Consider the following 20,876-nt stretch of genomic DNA (forward strand, 5'->3'; position numbering starts at 1 on the left):
CGGGTAAATCTCAGACCGATCGAGACCTGGCCGTATTGACCGAGCGATAGCGAAGTCAATACGGCGAGGTTTGAGATTTTCCGTTGCGATCGAACGTCCGAGGTTAATAAGTTATTTATTATATTGCTTTTGCTTTGCTTTTGCAACCCCGTAATCGTCCCGTGGGCATTACGGGAAAATAAAACCCTACAATTAGCTAATCAGAGCGTGCGTTATATCGGCTACAAAAACAAGCCATATAAATATAAATATAATAAGCGAATAAACGAGTTTTTTTTAATTTTTTTACAGAATATAAAATAATTGGCAGCTGAAAACTGGAAAGAGGCTCTTTTACCTCTCAAGCTACATTGGCCCAGACTTATCGATGCCAAAGAAACATGAAAACAGTGCATGCCTCATTGAATTTTTCTCGGGAGGGCCTCAAAAAGTTCACTGTAAGGAAAAATTTCGTCGACCCCTTAAGGACGGTGCCTACTAAATACAAAGGTATTTTCGCCAGATTAGTACCATCTGCAAAAAGTAGATCTTAGCAAGGGCTATTGGAATCCACAAAGAAAGCTGGAGGTAGCCACTCATCTTTTCCGAGATAATTAGCCTTGAATCTCCAACAAAAATACTGACGTCAACATTTTAGTGAAAAAGAAGGAAAATATATTTCTTCATAGATTTCTTTAGAATTCGCCTGTATATACAGAAAATCAACCACATTTGTAAAGATTAGCTTTTAACTAAATGGTAAATGGTAGCATAAAAATCAAGTTGTATATATGACTGAATCTATGAAAACCGTGTTAAACGATATTGTAAATTTGAGTAGTAGTGATTTTATTTTTAATTATAAATATTGTAAAGGGCCATTGAGCTCTGGAAGTAAGCGCTATATAAATTCATGCATATTATATATACTGCCATTAAAGACTTTACTCCAAAATAGCCATATTCACTTTGACGGAACAACTCCAAAAGGCCTTTAAGTCACTCCAAGCGATGAAGAATAAATAGAGAGAGGAGAGCAAGAAAAGGAAAATAAGAGCGTGGAAGAGGAAAAAGACTGACATTCCTTTTAATTTTTATATCGTCTACTTTGGATACGATATAAAATTTTTTCAGGCGTGAAAAAAAACGCTTGATTTCTTCAACACTGTTTTCATACTCAGACATGTATATGTTTTAAATAACAAAACCGTCGCAATAGCTCTTTTAGCGTCCCTGACAGCTCTCCTCTGTTTAGCCAAACCGCAGTCTAAATAGCTTTCCTCACAACTAGAAACTACTCACGAGTTAAATTGGCTTGCCACTTCCATTTCATAACATAAAATGGAGGGGTAACCACACGTTTTAAAGAGTTGAATGAGTTGTTTTCATCTTTTATGAAAACAAAACGTTTTCAGTGCCAGTTACATTACTACCTGTCACCTCCCCAGTCAGTTAAACATTTGCGTCTCTCACACTTGTTTTTCTCGCTCACCATGCCATCTACAGGTACATGTTTACAGCTGGATTTCAATAGTACATATATTAGCCAAGCCAAAAAGCGGAGACCCAATTCTCAGTTTTCAGTTAAACCCATCTAGACCCTTTTTTTGGTTGTGCCCGTTCCTTTTGAGATTGTCATTGGGGTTTAAAAAGCATGTGGAGTCGGGAGAATGACAGTTATCAGGGGAAGGTTCTTGGAAGGAGGTTTTCGTTTCAAAACTGCTGGTTGGGTTCATATCAGTAGGATAGTTTCTTCAGAAAAAGTCAAGTGCATACAAGCATACTGTATGGTAGATCTGCGCATACTCCACCATGCTGTAACTAAATCAATTACGGTACAACACAACACAATTCACTACCTTTATTATGGACTCCTTGAGCAGTATCTTTATTAAAGATAACATAACTTTTACTTAGGACAATGGGATTGATAGGATAAAGGTATTTATCCCTTTAAAGGGGCCAGCGATGACCAAATTAACTGAAATGTCATAATAAGTGCTTAAGCCATCATGTTCAAAAATGCAAAAGAAACACAAAAGACTTAGTAGAAAATTAAAGAGGCGTGGATGCGAAAAATATGTAAGAGAAGATGAAAACAGACCGCGTTGGAGTAATCTTGAAAAATGTTGCCCCGTCTTGTTGTAAAGTGTCATTTCTAACGTTCAGAAATCATATTTGTTTGTTATGTGATCGTAAGTTTGCCAGTAAAAGAGTGTTGCTGTGCCAAAGAGAAGTTCAGATCTTCTAATTGACGAAACTAAACTGGTCATTCCTAGAATGCTGTGACCTAGCCCATTTAAGAGAGTAATATTACCGATAAGCCAATACGCTTCTGTTCAGGGTGAGATAGGGGGAGGGTCCAAAGGAGGGGGTGGGGCGGGATATGAAGAAACTATGTTGGTGAATGAGTCTCTTACATACATACATACCAACTTTATTGATGCTCCCTAAGTGGGTTTTTCAGCTCAATACAATTACAATTATTAAGTCAATTACAAATACAAATTAAATTTAAATTAATTTAGAAAATAAGTACAATAATATTGTAATTACAATAAATATATCAAGAATTTCTTAGCATTTTTATGAGGCTTTTTGATGTCCGTTTACACAAAATACTAACTGGCTTTGTTTTATCCACCAGTTAGGCGAATCTTCTTGGGAGTGTACGTGATAGAGTTCCCGATATATTGATCATCTTGCCCTATCGAAAAAAAAAATTTAAAAAAAGAGAGCACGTATGCCGGCCTAACAAAAAGAAAATCAAGATTTTGGTCAACAACATAGAGTCCTTCATACAAAAAAGTGAAAATTTCAGCAAAAAGAAACTTAATATGCGACGATACTTTAGAGAGGAACTTCGCGTGTCCGCGCCCACGACCTATCTGATCGTCAATTCCTTCCATTGAGGAGTCCCTTGATTCAAAGGTGTTGCCATCATCATTCTTTCTCTATCTTTCACAGGCAGGACATATGCTTTTTTGATCTAGTCCTCCTAAATTACAGCTGCATCACTTGGTCACTTAAGCTGATATCGGAAGCCGTGACTATTTAACAGCTTATTGCCAACAAACCCTTGGGATGGGAGGGGGAGGAGTTTGAGCTCCTTCGTCGCTTTCCCCGCCTTCCTCGCTCTCAGTGTCCTCTCCGTCAGTATCATTCTCTTCTTGCATGTCTTGTGCAGCCCGCCGTGATTCCTCTGCGGCGCGCATGCGTTGGAAACCAAGCTCACGAGTTCGTGATGTTCTGTCTAAAGCACGATCCACATTGGTTAGTAACCTGTTAATTTCCATGTTATTAGCGGCCATATCAAGACGTATCTTTAGAAACTCAAGAAGCTGGAAGTAGCTTCTCCGTTCAGGGTTTTCTGGGCTCTCAGATTCACGGGGCGGTGGAACTGTGGCGTTTGTTTCTTCATCAAGACATATCACCTCAAGATCGTCGTTGCATTTGGCCTCTTCAGCTCCAAAGGAAGTGCTGGATTCGTTACCGATAATAGGCCTTTTGATGCCCTCTCCAGGAAAAGTTTCCTTTGAGGAATTCTCGCTTGTCGCTGATGACTCCACTACGATAGTCCTGGTATTTGACACGCTGGGCTCGATCACAGGACTTTCTGGTTTCTCTGGAATCGGCAGGGCGTGGCCAATCACTGTTAAGTCTTCGGTTGATTGACGTCCTTCGCTTAAACATTCGGTCTTAGTACCAGCATCGCCGACATCATTGGAGGATTCTACTGAAGTAATGGAGAGACTATCTTTCGGTGTCGAGGATGGAGAGTTTTTTCTCGAAGCCTTTGCGTTGAAGTCACTTTTATCCCGTTTTGCTCGTCGTTCACCTTTAGCCTTCCTCTCTCGTCCAGGCGAGGAATCATCTTTGCTTTTAGTGCAAGCTGTGAAACAGTTTCCCATCTTAGAGCTTCTTTAGTGCCAACAACTTTGACAACAATTCAATAGGATGAATCAGTTTATTACATCACAAGCGAAATCAACTTGACGTTCACATTAGAATAAGCTAATGCGCGCGCTTTAATTTGGAAACACAAATTGACCAAACCGGTGATCGAAATTAACATGAGATATGTAGTTATATCACTTCACATACAAAAGGTAACAAATCAGTTCGCTTTTACTTTGAATGCTAATGCATTGATGAATTTCGACTCCTCATGAAAGAGATCGAAATAGCACTTTACTGTTGAAATAGATTGAGAACTGACAGTGATCAAACACACCTCGTACATCCATAATTTAATTTATTATTTATCCAAAACAGTTACAACTTGCACCAACTGAAGGTTGTAAAGATTGCAGCATACATTTTTATTTCCAGGAGGTTTGATTTTTCTTCCGAGAACTCTTCGGACACCTCCTCTTCCGGGCCATCCACAACGTTTGACTTCTTGGAGAAATTTGGAATGTCTTTGAGGCTAGATCCACACTCTTAACATTTTTTTTTTTTTTTTTTTTTTTTTTTCCATCTTTGCGTTGAACGCCATAAATCTCGCGACATGCTTCGGGATGGGCCGGACTAAATGACCGGAGTCGAACAAGACCGACAACTGTCCAAGAAAAGTCTCGGGCGCCCGGGTACTGAAGGCTTGCAAGAACCGGCTCTGAACAAGCTATTTTAATCACTTGACATTAACTCAGATAAAGGACCACTGTCACGATAAAGCGCATGTGCGGACTTGATTGACACCATTACTATCACGGGCGCCATGAGTTCGCTCACGTGCCTTTCGAAATTTCTTTATCCGCCGGCTTTTGACCTTTTGTTTGCAAAGAATATTTATCATGTTTATGTTGTGTGAAGGCCGTGTCCTTTGAATACAAGAACACACGCTTTACTTTCTTCCAACTTGCACGCACATCCGCAGCTCTATGAAGTTTCCGATGTTCGTCCTCCCTTCTTATCTTTGCTCTTTTTTCTTTTTTCTTTCGAAGCAAGACGGCCACGGGGCGAAAGTAGCTTTCGTCTCCAGCCGCGTCGGAAACCTCCTCGCGAGGACATCGAATTTCTCGACGGTATTAAACTCAAAACACAAAATATGCAGTTTAAATCTTTCATGGATAACTAATCTGTTTTTCAATATCAGTATTTGCATCTTCACACGCCTCACAAGGTCGATGGAGAAGGATTTTTCTCACAAATATCAACTTTGAAAACCGTTCCGTCGGGTATAAAACCAAATTGCCACACATGCACAGAAGGGTGTCAAATGCCCTTTAATTTCTCGACGAAGGAAGATTTCTGGCAATAACAAGGTATATGAGTCCTTTTCAAGTCCGACACCACACTTAGCTATAGGTCACACTTTGTACCAACGAAGGACGCTGTCGACCCGACTAGTGCAAGCAAGGTGGCCCGATTTCTTTCGAGTAAACGCGGTAAAATTTACATCGCCGAAACTGACAACCGTTGAAGAGTATGCCTCAGAGACCGGTCTCTATCCAATTTGGAACATGGTAAAGTTTATTAATCGAGTTCCTGCGCGCAGGGTCAAGCAAGCTATCTACTGGACACTTCACCCTAATTACATAAACACGGATGGTGGAATCAAAATTTCCGAGAGAGGATGCCCAGGGTAAAAAAGAAAGACACGCACCTAAAAAATAGGGAACGGTACCACAGCGGACCGCTGAGGGAATAGCTTCAGGTATGATCAACAGAACAACTGAGGATAGAAATTCACCAATCACAGCCCATCTTGGTGGCATAAACGGTACCCCGTAATTAGCTAGACGGAAGACTAGCAAGAAGCATTTGAAACATCGTGATCTAGGATCATAACTGACTATAACCTTATTATTACTGACTTCCTTTGTTTAACCAAAATAACGAGACCACCACCAAGATTTACTTGGTCTATTTCAGAAGTGTAACGTAAACAAAAGATTCCATTCTAAAAATAACTTAAGAGGGATTACATTAGGTAGAAGGCCTATATGGGGATTCACTCTCTTACCTTGATGATCTCTTGGTTCAGCTGTTATATTAAGGACATTCTTTACGATCAACATCAGTAATTTTTGTCTTGTACTCAGTTACAAAGCAAGGCTATAAGGACCAGGTCAAACGTCGAACTTCATATGAGACGAACTAAGGGTGAGTGAGTGAATTAAGTTCAAGATCAGTTTAACGTTTGACTCAACTGAGATCGTTCGACTGAATTAAGATCGATCAACACGGCCTATCCGTCTTAATCCGTCCATCCAAATTCGAATTAAACTCGACGTTTGATCCAACGGTCGAACTTTACCCGTTTGTATGGACTCAAATTACAATTTAGTCCGTTTCATGTAAAGTTCGACGTTTTTCCTGCGCCTAAGGTTGTGGCCCTTGTCGTACTTTTAGGAACAGAGCGGAGCGTCGACGGACAAGGAACTCATTCCGTCAACCACACCTTCTAAAGGACACTTTCCAGATCAACTTTGCTAAACCAGTATATCTTGCTTATCAATAGCATTTCAAGCTAGCTGTAAAGGGATTCTTCTAAGTAGCGCGCGCAGTTTAATTTTCACCGTATTCTGTAGGTTAACAATATTTGCTAAGCTCAGTTTCATTTTACGTCTCAGCAACATTGTTCATTGTGTTTGCAAAAAAGAAATAAAATCCTAGGGCTCTGTGGAACATATATTCATATTCATATCGTTCTTTGGGCACCATTTGCGCACTTTTTCTTTCAGGTAAAGAGTCAACAGCTAACTGTCAAAACGAAGCGCAAGCCTTGGCCTTGCTTGGTCATGAAACTGAACTTCATAACTATAGCTTGAATTTTGGCTTCTTAGAATAAACAAGTAATCATTTCCGAGGAATTAAAGCCAAAATACGACCAAGGAAAAATTACAAAATAAATTTGTTCAAATTTCCAGTGCTACACACTAGGTGTTTTACAGAGTGATGAAGCGTTGTAGGCTTGTGGGTCTACTCAGGTGACAGCGTCTTCTGTAATAGTTGCTTCATGGTTAGATTTTAGTTTAAAACTTTAGACTAGTGGCGTTAATGGCTGATAAAATGTGATTCAACTATCACACCGAAATATCGATGTTTAAAAAAGGAGGATATGTGCGTATGTTGCGCTGATGATAATTTTACTGAGAATTGCAAAGAAATGCAAGCCACGTCGTGTTTTGATGATTGAGTGGTGATAATCATAACATCGCCGTCAGCAACAAAATTTAGTCGAAAGTATGAAAAAAGAGCAAGTTGTAACTCATTATAATTATAAGATGGCTTTAATAAAACATCGGTATTCACGTACGCCAATTCCCTATCCACACCATTCCACCATCCATGCCACACCATTCCACCATCCATGCCATTCCTGATTTTTTAGTCGGGATCATTTGCGGTCCCCATCGGGGATCATTTCCGGTCCGGGATCATTTGCGGTCCGGGCTCATTTGCGGTCCTGGGATCATTTGCGGACCCGGTGTTTTCGAAGTTGGTTGCGTTGTTTGTCAAGAAGTTTATCGAACGACAAGATGATTAAAAAGTGATGTAGTAACTGTCGTGCAATATGAACGGGGTTTTGGCTGGAAAAATGCCGGAAAGCAGCAAATATTAGGTAAGAAATGCATGTTGTTAGTTAAATCCTAGAGCTGATCAGGACGTTTTAACTTGAGATATCATCAAATCGGGTATCTTTAATGCTCCTCAGAAACGTTGTGCCTGGGAGTGTTTGTTACTCAGTTGCACAGGCCCGGTCTCCGCTTGGTCAAAATATAAAGCCAAAATAATTTGAAAATGGGGGAGTATTACTCGGATATTCCCCAGTTTTAGCTGCGGCATATTCAGACACATGTCGCGTTTAGACCAATCGCATGCGAGCGAAAATATTTGATGGATTATAACCCTGAAATTTTTTCCCACAGATATCAGCCTCTCTGATAAAAAGAGCACTGTTTTGCCACCTCGTCTTACCATGGTTAGTTTGAACAACTCTAGTAAGTAGCGTCAAACAAAATTCTTATTCAAAAAGTTCGATTACCAAATTGATGTTTGTTTTTTGATCCCAGACAGCTGAAAATCGAGACGGGAAAATGTTCAGTTTATTATTATTATTAAACACAAGAGCATTTTGACATATGACATCTTTACGCTTAATTCATTCTTCTACTTACATTTACCTTAGCGTTTAATGTTTGCATTGTGTCCGGCAGTTCTCCATAAATATCTTGACCACTCACTGGGAACTAAGTCTTCTATTGACAAGGTAGGTTGAGTGAATTTCTAAACTTTTTGCTGATCCTTTTTTTTATCACTGAACGTTTAGCCTCAACAATGTTTTGCTGGCTAATCGATCCTTTCTATCTAGCGCTAGGTTGGTTGCTGTTTGAAAGTATCATAATCATATTTAATAACATTTGGAACCTGAAGGAGGTTTAGCCCTTAGTTTTAGAGTTAATTTGCTTCGACTTGCTTTACTTACTTTAATTTAGGAGATGAAGTCCCCCAACACTAAGCAGACAGTGCCAATGTAAGAGTAAGAAGTCTTATGTCTTGAAAGCCAAACAGTTCAAAGTTAACGCATGCGAACGCTGGTCTTATTACAGTTTTTACTGTTTTAAAAGAAAACTTTGAATTTACGCAGTGCTTCTAAACTGTCGAATATCTGAAAACACAACTCAAATGTCAGAATCTCTTGTGATCTGTTCGGGTAAATATTTTATGCACCTCTTTACAAAATATGGGACACAGCTGTAAAATTAGAATTTTGCCTCTTGAATCTAATGTTTCGTTTATAGAGCCCTTTTAAGCTGTTAAAAAGGTTGGGTATAGTTGAACCGAATTAAAAACGCGATCAACCTGTTTATAAGTGGCATATTCTTACAATGATTGACAAGACTGCATATTTTTGAGATGACTTCCCTCGAAAAGAATCTGTAGAAGAACTTTGCGATAATTACCACGACTGGAACTGTTCGATTTTTGTCGTGCATTGACTTTTCTACATGTCTCGAAGTTTGCTATTCCAAGCGTTACCCTAAACTTTAAAGTTTCAACTACACATTTGTATTCAAATTAGCCTGTGCACTCCTTCTCTTTTATGACAATACAATTTATAAGAATATCGGGGCTGAAATTTGCGAACTTTTAAGAATATTTTAAGAACAAATTTTGTAGGTTGAAAATTTGTAAATGCTTTACACAAGAGAATATGCTCACGAACATAATCTCTTGTATACAATTAGTGTTTTTAACCAAACCGTATAAAATTCCACCTTTCTCTAAACAGCAAAACTTGCCAAAAAGCAACAAAAACAACACAAGCTGTACGCAAAGGTTTCAATAACATTAGTTATAAGCGGCCACTGAAGGTGTAATAGACGGCTGTGACCAGTAAAGGGGCCTCATTTTTATTTTCGTTAATGAAATCCAAACAGACGGCGATAAGAGGTCCTACAAGCGGCGGTTGACCGCCGGTAACCGGCTTTTATTGAAACCCCTGTATCAGGCTTTTAAAAGCCTGATATGATATGGTCATAACTTCAGACATCAGAATGCCTGCAGGCTTTAACACCATCCAGACGCCAAAGACATTGATTCGAAAACAGAAAAGTCATACGCTATGATCTAAGAATATTTACTAGAATATTTTCAGCCTACAATCGGTAAAAAAAATGAGAATATTGAGCCTCGGCTGGAAAAACAATATTCTTATAAAAATTAAAAAAAAGAGTGTAAGAGTAAAAAGCCTTACACAGCTTAAAGTTATCGTATACGAACGCTGATCTCATTACAGTTTTTTACGGCTTTTAAAGAACGCTTTCAATTTACGCAGTCGCTCAGCGAAACTGTCGAATATCTGAAAAGATGTCAGAGTCTCGTGTGATCTGTTCGCGTAAATAATTTATGCACCTCTTTACAAAAATTGAGAAACAGCTGCAAAATTGCAATTTTGCCTTTCGAATCCAATGTTTCGTTTATAGAGCTCATTTAAGCTGCCTAAAAGGTTGGGTATAGTTGAACCGAATAAAAACGTGATCAACCTGTTAATAAGCGGCATATTCTTATGACTGTTTAGACAAGCCACGTGCTTCAGGCCACAAGCTATCAAAGTGATCGATGTGTAGTGAATCGACTTCCAGTTGTAACAAAACGACTTATGGAGCGAAACGCTAATTGACTACCGCTGAAAAAAAAATAATAATAATAAGTTATCGCTCCCTTTGGTACTAACGCTTTTAATAATAACAAACTACAAATTTGTTTTCGACATTTCAATTCGGCTATACCGTAATAAAGAGATTATTTGAGAAGTGATATGACATAAGGGAACAACGTTTAACTTTTGAAGCAGCTGAAAGGAAGTCTCAAGAAGAAAAGAAATTTTAAATTAGTGGCGCTGTTTGTGAAAATAATCCATTGGTAGAGTAGTAAAGCACCGAAATCTGTTTTTCGCGAGCGAAATAGTATGTACTTATTGACTGAGTTAGGTCGTGTCGGACGGCTGCGCTGGGTCCGTACGTCCTGAACGAGAGCCAAATATTTTCCCGTCCGGCCCGACCTAACTCAGTCAATAAGCATTTTAACAAATGACCACTTAGTGTCGAAATTTTGAAAATTCTATTTGGATCTAAGTAGGACGCGATTACTTAGCTAGAATCAGACGGCCGCGCGCGGGACAACTGGAAAAACGACTATACAATTATAAAAACTTGTCAATTGTTTCTTCGCGTCGGAATAAGAATTTCACAATTATCGAAGAGCACGATTCGTGTTCCCTTTCCTGTTTTTCTTTAAATGTAAGTCCACAACTTCAATTCACGTTAATAGGAAATGTTGAAAAAATAAACATGAGTTGTAAAAATGTGAGTTGAAGAAGTCACTCAGAAGTAGAAAAGCAATTCAATAGCTTTAAAACCGGAAAGCTGTTACAATTTTCCTATTTTGATCGGCTGTCTAAATAGCCAACAACCTGTCTAAAAAGCCAACAGAAAGCTGACATACTGAGCTGTAAAAATAATGATGCCAAAACCATCAAAAGCTAACGCCGTGTAACAGAAATTCGCTTTATGCTTCACTGAAATTTCGAAAAATTGTTCACAAAATCTTCCTCATCTGAGGACTCAAAAAAATTTTTGCGTCGTCTCAAACTCAGTATTTGTCGACTTCTTGGATTCTGAAAGTGAAGAATGATCATCGCAGTAAATTTTCCAATTTAAGCAATTGGAAGATATGAACTCAATTAATTGACCTCGCTCCTAATGTGTGGCTGCACAGCTCAGTTGGTAGAGCATCGCACCGGTATTGCGGAGGTCACAGGTTCGAATCCCGTTGGAGCCCTGATTTTTTTCAGGCTTCTTCTTTCCAATTGCTTAAATTGGAAAATTTGCTGCGATGATCATTCTTCACTTTCATCCACAACCGCAGTTCGAATATGGATTATTTCATATATACTTCACATCATTTCACTCCTCACGGGAAGATATGAATTCAATTAATTGATCTCGCTCCCAATGTGTGGCTTCATAGCTCAGTTGGTAGAGCATCGCACCGGTATCGCGGAGGTCACGGGTTCGAATCCCGTTGAAGCCCTGATTTTTTTTCAGGCTTCTTCTTTCCAATTGCTTAAATTGGAAAATTTACTGCGATGATCATTTTTCACTTTCATCTACAACCGCAGTTCGAATATGAATTATTTCATATATACTTCTTGGACTCTCTTGGACAAGGAATCGGAGAACCAGTGACTGAAATTTAATGACACGATGCTGGCTCTCGCAAACAGTTCCTGGGTTTGCTGACTTTGCTGACTTTGCTGTGTGTACTGGAAATTACCCAAACAGGAACAAGCGAGTTTCATTATCTGGATGAACTGTACGGTAATGAACTTGTGTTCGTAGTCAGTTTTGTCTCTTCAAAAAATACTAATGTAGAAACTGCAGAGCAATTTATCCTACTGTGCGCAAGGTATGTTTGTGATTTCTCTGGTTTCTCCAACTTCTTTCAAAAACTTGAAGAAACCGTTAAAGCTTAAACTATATCGTATTTTGTTTTCTTTGTATTGTTTCTTTTTGTTTTTCTTTGTTGTTGTTGTTTTGTTTAGTTTTTCGCTTTTGACCCACGATGAATTCTTTGATGCTTTCCACTGAAAGAAGTTTCGCCTTAAGACTGTTTGCTTATTCCAAAAGTTCATTATTGGAAACGTGACTGAGACCGTTGCTGGTTTTCGTAAATGCTTTAGCGATATTAAAGGGTGTACGTGTAACTCCTGCACGTAAATCTCTTTTAAGGATTAGTGCTTAAAGTTTTTACTAACATTTTAATACCTCATTTTGGTAATTAGTTCTTAGATCCTATTTATTTGTTGTCGAGCGTTTTCAACATGAGCCTCTGGCTCGGAAGATTGTGCAGACACTTCCCACGTTTTCGACATTAAATAAATTATTACTACTATTGTTATTACTATAAAACAGAGGAATCAAGAGGAGTCTGGCAACTTTGTTACATCTGGCGTACGTCGGATTAATTTGAAACTGGAAATTAGTCTTGACTAAATAACCGATTTCATTCAAACAGTAACAAAACAAACTGAGTTGAGGTTAAAAAGAAAAAAAGTTTTAAAAGAGGTACAGGATTTGAGCATAACAAGCACTACTGATAGATCACAACAGTACCAGAGAAAGAAAGGGCTCACTCTTGGAAGTCAATGAAGTTGTTGATAAAAGAAATGAGCTGTCCAATAATAGCTTTATTTGGTTTACAACAGCATAAAATAAATGCAAATGACGTCATCTATGCGTTTATCCTCCAATTGATCATAAGTAAGAACCAATCAAAAGGAGAAAATAATTCGACTTATTATATGGCAAGCTCCGCGAGCGGGCAAGATGAATCAAATCCTGCGCTTTGATTGGCTACCCGAGCGGGCAAGATGGGGCTATCTTGTCCGCTCGGGACTACCCGCCGTGTCCCGCAAGAAAAATTTCCCCGAAAGCCATATAATAAATCCTTTATTGACCAAGCTTGTTCGGTCAAGATGGCTGGATATTGGCCTCGTTCTTTTTTTGCGAGTTTATGGACCTCGACTCCGCCTCGGTCCATAAACTCGCAAAAAAAGAACTTGGCCAATATCCAGCCATCTTGACCTCACACTTGGTCAATAACCCGTATATATTGCGTAAAAAAAATTGACAACGATAACTCACTTCTCTCCGCAGACAGACGAGTAATTACTGCTAAGAGCAATAACAAAAGGCAAGAGCTTTGAGATGGTCTCTTTACCTGAGTGCATACCCTGGATGACTGCAGCCTTAGCCGAGTCTGTTGCTATAGTAACACTAAACCTCTGTACGATAATTGTTTTTGCGAGAAACCGTAACCTCCGCAAGCGTAGCACGTACCTGGTGATAAATTTGGCAGTTATAGATCTGCTGGTTGGAGGACTTGCTGTTTATGATTTGTTCTATCTGTCTGGAGCAGTGTGTATTCAGTGGAAGAGGCTCTCAATTGCAGATCGGGCAACTTATGTAGTATTAACACTCACATGTTTGCTCCCTAACAGTTCTTTAACAAACATCACCGTTATGGCTTTAGAACGGGTGCACGTGACTTTCTTGCCGTTGAAACATCACGTGTTGAAGAAACGGGTTTATGGAGTAATAATTGCCGTTGTTTGGGTTACAGCTACGTTAGTGGCAATTTCTGATGCACTTCTTGTATATTTAGAAGAAAAAAAGATCTATTTCATCTTACATGTTATCTTTTATTCAATTTGTTTGTTGATTATTTGTGTTTCTTACTCATCCATTGTTATTAAAGTCCGTTGTGGAGTGCAGCCTCAACACCATGGCGCAGCCAGTAGAGAAAGAAAACTGACCTTGACATTGTTGATTGTGACTACCGTATCTCTTTTGTTGTATCTACCATTCGTTGTTTACTATTATGTCTCTTATCTCGTTAACTTTGAAATAGTGCAGTCACTGCCCGCCTCAATGCATTTCCATTTGGAAAATGCATTGCTGGTTTTATTTTATGCTAACTCCTTGGCAAATCCTGTATTATACGCTATCCGCATGCCGGAATACAGATCAGCTGTACTTGCACTCTTTCGCAAATGACCTCAGCTGTACAAAGACGTGTCACGTAATACAGATAACATAAAGAGCTATTGGGAAAAACAGCGTGAGATATCTAGGGCCTAAACTGTGGGCAAAGCTGAACGAAGACTTTAGAAAGTCAGAAACCCTGAACAAATTTGGAAGTCGGGTAAGAAAACTAAACTTGACCGAATTGATTAGCGAAAATTGTAGCAATTGTTTTTTTTTATGTTCTAACTAACCTTGCCTTGTACATTAGAAACAATTTTGCATGATTGGAATTTTAATCATTTTTATTAGCATAGGTTAACTTATGAGCCAAAATTGTAAATAGTTGTCTTTTATGCTGTAATTAACTACGTCTCGTAATCTTAGAATTAATCTTATTTACGACTGGATTTTATAATTTTTATTAGTATAGGTGTCCTCAATTAGCTTACTGTTTTACAGCGAGCTCGAATTTTGAAACGTTACTGAATAAAGTTAGTTATTTATTTCTTAATTTATTTATTCATTATTGTTATCCTTCGCTTTGTCATTTGAAATATTGCATTAACTGAAATCACGATTGAGATAAGAAACCGAGTAGTGTTTGTCCTTAAACAGCACATAAACATACTTTTATGGAAAGTTAACAAGAACCTGCACTCCAAAGTGTCTAAAAGGCGTTTTATTGTCTATATCCTGAGTGTCAGAGTAGCTGACTGAAATATATGTTATTACGTTTACAGTTTAGTAGCGATTCAATGCCGGTCGTGCTATATCACCTTGAGTGCGGGTTAAGTTAACGAGTTTCGGACACTCAATACCGTCAACTTGATATTGATTAAGTAATTGTTTTAAAAATCCCTTACTTGATAGCATTTCATAATTGATAACCTAGTCAGTTTGAGCGGTGCTTTATGGGAAGGTCTACTTATATATGCTGTATAGGGATAACCTGGAAGAGGCTTTTTATAGGCAGGGAGTTTCCCTTTTGGAAAAAGAACACAAAACGCAAGCTCATTCCCAGGGCACGTTCCCTTCCGAGAATGGAAAAGGTGGGAAAACTGGAGACTCAGGAGATACAAACACACAAAAAAGAAACAAACAAATAAATAGATTTCAAGAAGAAACAGTTGGACTTCTTCGACATTTTTGCAGCATTTTTAATCGAAATTTATCTGCGTAACTTACTTTATTTGGTAAATATTGGAAAAATCAAGGGAAAAAAATGAAATGGAAGAATCCACCGGCCGAATCTAGAGACTTTTCCCGACCTTCTCACTTTCGAAGAGAGAAGCGCCCTGAGGACGAGGGTGAATGATGTTGTAATTCATTTTAATAGTATATACCACACAAGTGAATATAGCTTTCCGCGCATTCTGATTGGCTAGCTCGGAGGTGAATAGCAGGTACTATTCACCTCCACTTCGGTGAATAATTGTTAATTATTCAAACTTGACACATGTTTCAAAGGATACTCATGGAAATACGACATCTTTGATAATGTTAAGTGCTGTAAAAACCAAGATAAATAAAAATGATATCCCGATGTTATAAATTGTTTCCTTTTTTCCCTTTTTTCCGAGTTCTTACCTATAATTTACATGCGCATCTCATACAGTCATGTGCGCAAGAGGTTCAACAGGCAATGGGTGACAAACAGACTACTGAGTATTGGGTTTTTTCCGAGTCTAATTCTAGATCTTAAATTAAGCCAGTGTTTTCTCTCCCGGGGATGGGTGGTGTTCTCTATACCTAATCAAGGCATCATTGGCGCTTGTCTTGTTACTATTATAATTATTTTTTTTGCCGAATGAGTTGCGTGCATTTCTCGTCTATATGTTAGCGGAAGATGATTTACTCCCAGCTTACATCACTTGTTTTTCGCAATTGATGAGTTAATTAAATCAGATCTAGAATTGATCGACTGGTTACTGGCGTGTAACCCTCCATTTCCTGTAACGAATGACGGCTGTATAGTCTGTAGTTCAAGAGATGGGCCTTTTTTAGTAACAATAAAACTCTTCTCTGGTTCTATAGAGTTGACTTTTCCGGAGGTAATTATTTTCCGTATCGCCGTTCGTATTTCCATCATGCGCCAACAGTAAATTAAAGGATTTAATGCCGAGTTGATAAAAATTGATGTTACCGTGTAGAGATAGGCGGCCTTTGATTGAAGTGTTTCTCCAGTGGCAAGTTCCACCAACATAACGAGTAGAAATGGAAAGTAGCAGAGGAGAAAAAACCCTAGAATGTATAACATGGTTATTGTGGATCTCTTATATCGTACCATATCAATGTCCTTGTTACGATTGTCATCAGGCGATCTCGTGAAACACTGCCGCCTTATTTGCAACTGATGTCGGCGTACCAGTCTATAAATCATGATATATGCAAGAAACATTATCGCGGATGTTATAACCAGGAAGTTGACGGCGATTATTCGAAGTATTTTCCTGTTCACGACAAAAAATCTTAGTATAGTGATCGTTATCCAGAGCAACCAGAAACTCAGGACTACTTTGGCGATTCCTCGCCTGGTCACAACGTCGTGGTATCGCAGATGAAGGTGAACGGCTAAGAATCTTTCGACGCTGATTGCAGTGATGGTAAATAAGGAAACTCCGGCGAGAAGCCAGCCGAAAGATTCGGACACTACCCCTGCCACGCAGTGCACCTTAATATCGCCTGCCATCTGTGAGATGCGCCAGGCCGAAAACGCCGGTTGGGCTAACAGTCCGACGGCCAGATCGGACGTGGCTAAAGACAACAGTAGCGCATTGGAGGGAGTTTGAAGCGATGGCGTCTTCCATACCGCTAAAATAACCAGTACATTTCCAAAGATGCCAGGAAGGAGAAACACGCAGTTCAGAATAGAACAAATAAGATTATGGACGAACAAGTATTCGGGATCTTCGACAGAGTCGGTTATAAATCGGCAGGGATTCACAGGGTCTGTCTCCGATTGGTTTTGACTCATCGTGATATCAACTCCGATTGACAAGATTTTTGTACAAGCTTGTATGACGGTGAACTCGAAAATTTTCGCTTTCCTGGACTGAAGTGGGAATGTCGCAATCAGCTTGGTGTCAAGAGAACGAACCTTCTCGGCGACTCCTTTATGTTATTAATACTTGATGCTCCATTGTTCGGCGCGGTAATTGTAAAAATCGTGTGTGTCGGTCTGCCTCCGCCGAGTTGCCTGTCAGTTTGAGTGCAGGTTGATCTATTCTTCCATTCAACTTCGCACTAACACGATATTTTAAATTGAATGTGTAATCAGGGTGTAATTAAATTCAACATCGTGCCCACAAGGAAATTTAAGGCGAGGGCGGATTTAAAGGGATCGCGCGAGAGACTGACGACATTGTTACTTTGAGTCTTTTGTATTCACGGCAGCGGTGAGGGGTAAATTGATTGTCTGGCAAATGGGCAATAAATCACAAATAAGAGTGTACTTTACTGTGAAAACAATTGTAATCTCTGGTAAACAATATGGAAATTGGTTGAACAAGTAATGGACTGAGAAACAATGCATAATTTAAAGGTGTAGTGGCTGTGGGAAACTGAAAAAACGTAGGCAAAACGTCAACACGGAAAATAAGGCTTTGCTTGGAATTTTTGAAAGTAGTATTTCCTGATATCTGCAGTCTGGTGGGAAAAGTGTGAAATTTTAGATCATTTTCAGCAGTCAATCGCCAGCGCATTTATCTATAAGCGCCATGATTTAATTCCATGTACTGTATACGGCATGATGGCAAATCTTGTTAAAACTTCCTCAGTCTAATAGTCCAGCGAAATTGTTGACGGAAATTTCTCAGAATCACAGCTTTTAACGGCAGTCAATTCCATTATCTCATTTTTGTTTAGCGCATTTTTATGACAACCGTAAAAAAGCCGATTCATTTATAACAAGATCGGACGATTTAGGATGTCGCCAACAGAAAGACCGCGGAAAATAGGATTACAATGGATAATGTTTTCTCAGACACATTATCGCGATGTCAGAGGTGCTGAGGAAAAAAGTCATTCAATAAATTGCAGGTCTCTCTTTGAAACTGCTAAGCTCGTTAATTTTGAACTATCTTTAAACGATATTTTATAAAAATTTGTGTTGATTGAGTGACAGCGTTTGTTGCAGCGTTTAAAAAGGAAAATTGTCATCAATCTGGCAATGTAAAATCGGTGTTTTTTTTTTTTGCTTATACAATGGGGCCTTTTAATCGCATTCGATTCGATTCAGGTAACTAATGAATAAATATATTACAATCGCTTTCAGAGTATACATTTCACTCCTTTTAGCTTTTAGGCGAGAAAAACAGTGGGCTTCAAATCTGAGTGAAAGCGAACATAGAAACAAAGAAAGGGATTTTCCTTGGCAATCTGCTTAGTTACTCCCAGTAAGGCAACCATACCAGTAATTTAGTCTTTTTACATATTCTGTCTGAAATTTATTTTAATTCTTTTAAGTTGAAAAAAACGCACAGTTGCGTTCCTTCAACGTTCACTAAACGAAAGCGTAAATGCTGAACTCGTAAAACTTAAATGGCCCTAATGAGCCACACCTTTGTTTTTGTTTACAGACGAGAGTTTGGCTGTCACGTTTTATTCGGAGCCTGTCGAAACGAAGGAAAACACTGAAACTAGTAAAGATATTAACGACACTTTCAGGAACACAACTTACAGTAAACAATAGGATTTCTCTTCACTATGCAATAACCACAATTTCAATGGCATCGAAAACCAGGGTGCTGTATAGTAAGCAATAAACTGTGGGTGAACGAAACACTCACACGATGTTATATGATACATATCGTGAAATTTCTTTCTTCAGTGTGCACTTTTGTCAGGACATAAAACGAATCGAAACTTGATTCCGTCATCATCAGCAGCAGTAGCACATCGTTATCATTTCTCTACGCGCCAGTTAAAAGAAAACGTCGCCTAGAAGATTTTCGCATGGATTTTTTCTCGGCAGTTCCAACTTTAACCGGGTTTATCCCAATAATAGACCTTAATTTAATCGTTTAGTGGTAATGTAACACGGACGGACGCCTTCGTATCCGATAGTTTGACAGGAAATAGGCGTTTTACGAGTTGCGTTGTATATAGTTTTCTGACGGGCAGAAAATCGCTGGTTACCTTGAGTGATAAGGTCCGCTCCTGTTCGCAAATCATCGAAAAAGAAATTTAGTACATACTGCTTTTTTCCCCTAAAATTTTTGAAACCTTTCTCGTTTTCTTCGATTCTTCGACCGGTAGCACTCTTTTGCTGAACCTATAATGCCGAGATTTTATCATATTTTGCATGTTCTTTTGACCTTATATCATCAAATGATGTCACAACTCTAAATAATAATAATAATAATGACGACGACGACGACGACTACGATGATGATGATGATGATGATGATGATGATGATGATGATAATTCAAGTTCGCGGAGGATCCTGCGAAAAACAGCGAGAGAACAAACTGATAGAGGACCGCACAACTTCCTCATTTTTGCTGTTCCCTTTTGTTAGTGCTGCTATAGACTACCTGATTGGTTAATTGATAACTCCCGGCTTACAAAGTGATCATTTGAACATTGTTAAAGGAGCCGGCTTGCGTGTTAACAGTCATGCTAATAAATAACTCAAGATTGCTCAAATCACGTGAGATTTATTACATTTTGAGCGCGATGTACATTTTTAATAATATTTAAGATTTTAAAAGAAAGCTTCAGCAAAAGTAAGCAACATTTTATAGTGACAGTTACACCGTGAGAGATCTGTTTTTATTGGTGATCATATAACGGATCATTAGTGGTCTCATGCAAAGATCATGCGCAAACAATGAGTCCTTATGTTTTCTCCGCGTGCACGTCAGATGGTGCGACAACAAAATAGTTTCAATACATTAACGAGCAGAATATGACCATCAAAAGTAACCATAGTAACACAGCTCTCCCGCCTTCTGTAGGAGAGAGCGGTCTTTCTGATTTTCAGTTGAGAATGGGCAACTGAGTACAGGCTTGGAAAATATTGACAAGAATAAGTTCCAAATGAACCAGCACCAGGTATAAACCGTATCTGTGAAAACTTTCAATGGGTAGTAGCGTTTGACCAGACTCAAAAAATACTCTGCCTACGGGCTACCAAACCCCGGGAAGACTTCTATATAAAAAGGACGGGAGTGCTCCTCGGAAATTTTGAAAAGAACCGCTAAGAGCTACCAAGACCCTGTTTTGTGGGCGTCTTGAACTTTTTAAACCCCTCAGAGGTACCAATTCTAAAACACTATCTTCTGTCATATTTTTTTGGCTCAATACCCTAAAAGTTACTGTAAAATTTCCCGCTGTGGACCTTTTCAGGCTGAACACCAATACCGCGTTTTTAGAAGGTTCTAGAAGGTTCGACGAGCACCCAGTCCTTTTAATATGAGTTGCCTCCACCGGGTACCAGACACGGTGAAGCTGAGCCCTTGAAAATGGCAACCCGCAAGCAACTTCTCAACCTCTAGCTGGAAGAGTTAGTAACATTTTTGGTACAACGAAATAGATGCAAAGAACGGTGATAACTTTTTATCCAGAAACGAGAGAGGTTGTCTGTAAGCTTAGAGATCCAGGTAAGTGGTAGGCTACGAACTCAGACAGATTTCCGGCTGTCGCTTGTCTCCGTCGAAATAACCGGATGCTCTCGAAGGCTAGGGAAGTGGGCAGTCTCTGGTCAAAAACCCCACAGGATCACCGACATGGCCCGACAAATTAATTGAAAATTCATAATGATTTGGTGGGAGAAGAGGGAATTGACCTGTTGGAATTCCTTGTTGACATCCTGCCTTGAAAACTTCCATGTATGTGAAACCCTTACGCTATGCCTC

At 39.1% G+C, this 20,876-nt stretch overlaps 1 protein-coding gene across 1 annotated transcript; it reads right to left on the minus strand.

Annotated features, from left to right (window-relative positions):
- Positions 1–15,596: 15,596 nt before the first annotated feature.
- LOC145500161 (beta-3 adrenergic receptor-like) lies at positions 15,597–17,415 on the minus strand. The gene has a single exon (XM_081479640.1). It carries the CDS (start codon positions 16,990–16,992, stop codon positions 15,886–15,888), a length of 1,107 nt encoding a protein of 368 aa, XP_081335766.1. The 5' UTR covers positions 16,993–17,415; the 3' UTR covers positions 15,597–15,885.
- Positions 17,416–20,876: the final 3,461 nt, after the last annotated feature.

The sequence above is a fragment of the Orbicella franksi genome, chromosome 10, assembly GCF_964199315.1.
Source record: "Orbicella franksi chromosome 10, jaOrbFran1.1, whole genome shotgun sequence".
Taxonomy (NCBI): Eukaryota; Metazoa; Cnidaria; class Anthozoa; order Scleractinia; family Merulinidae; genus Orbicella; species Orbicella franksi.

Excerpts from the sequence above, each read along its gene's own strand:
- LOC145500161 (XM_081479640.1), bottom strand. The coding sequence starts at position 16,992 with ATGAGTCAAAACCAATCGGAGACAGACCCTGTGAATCCCTGCCGATTT.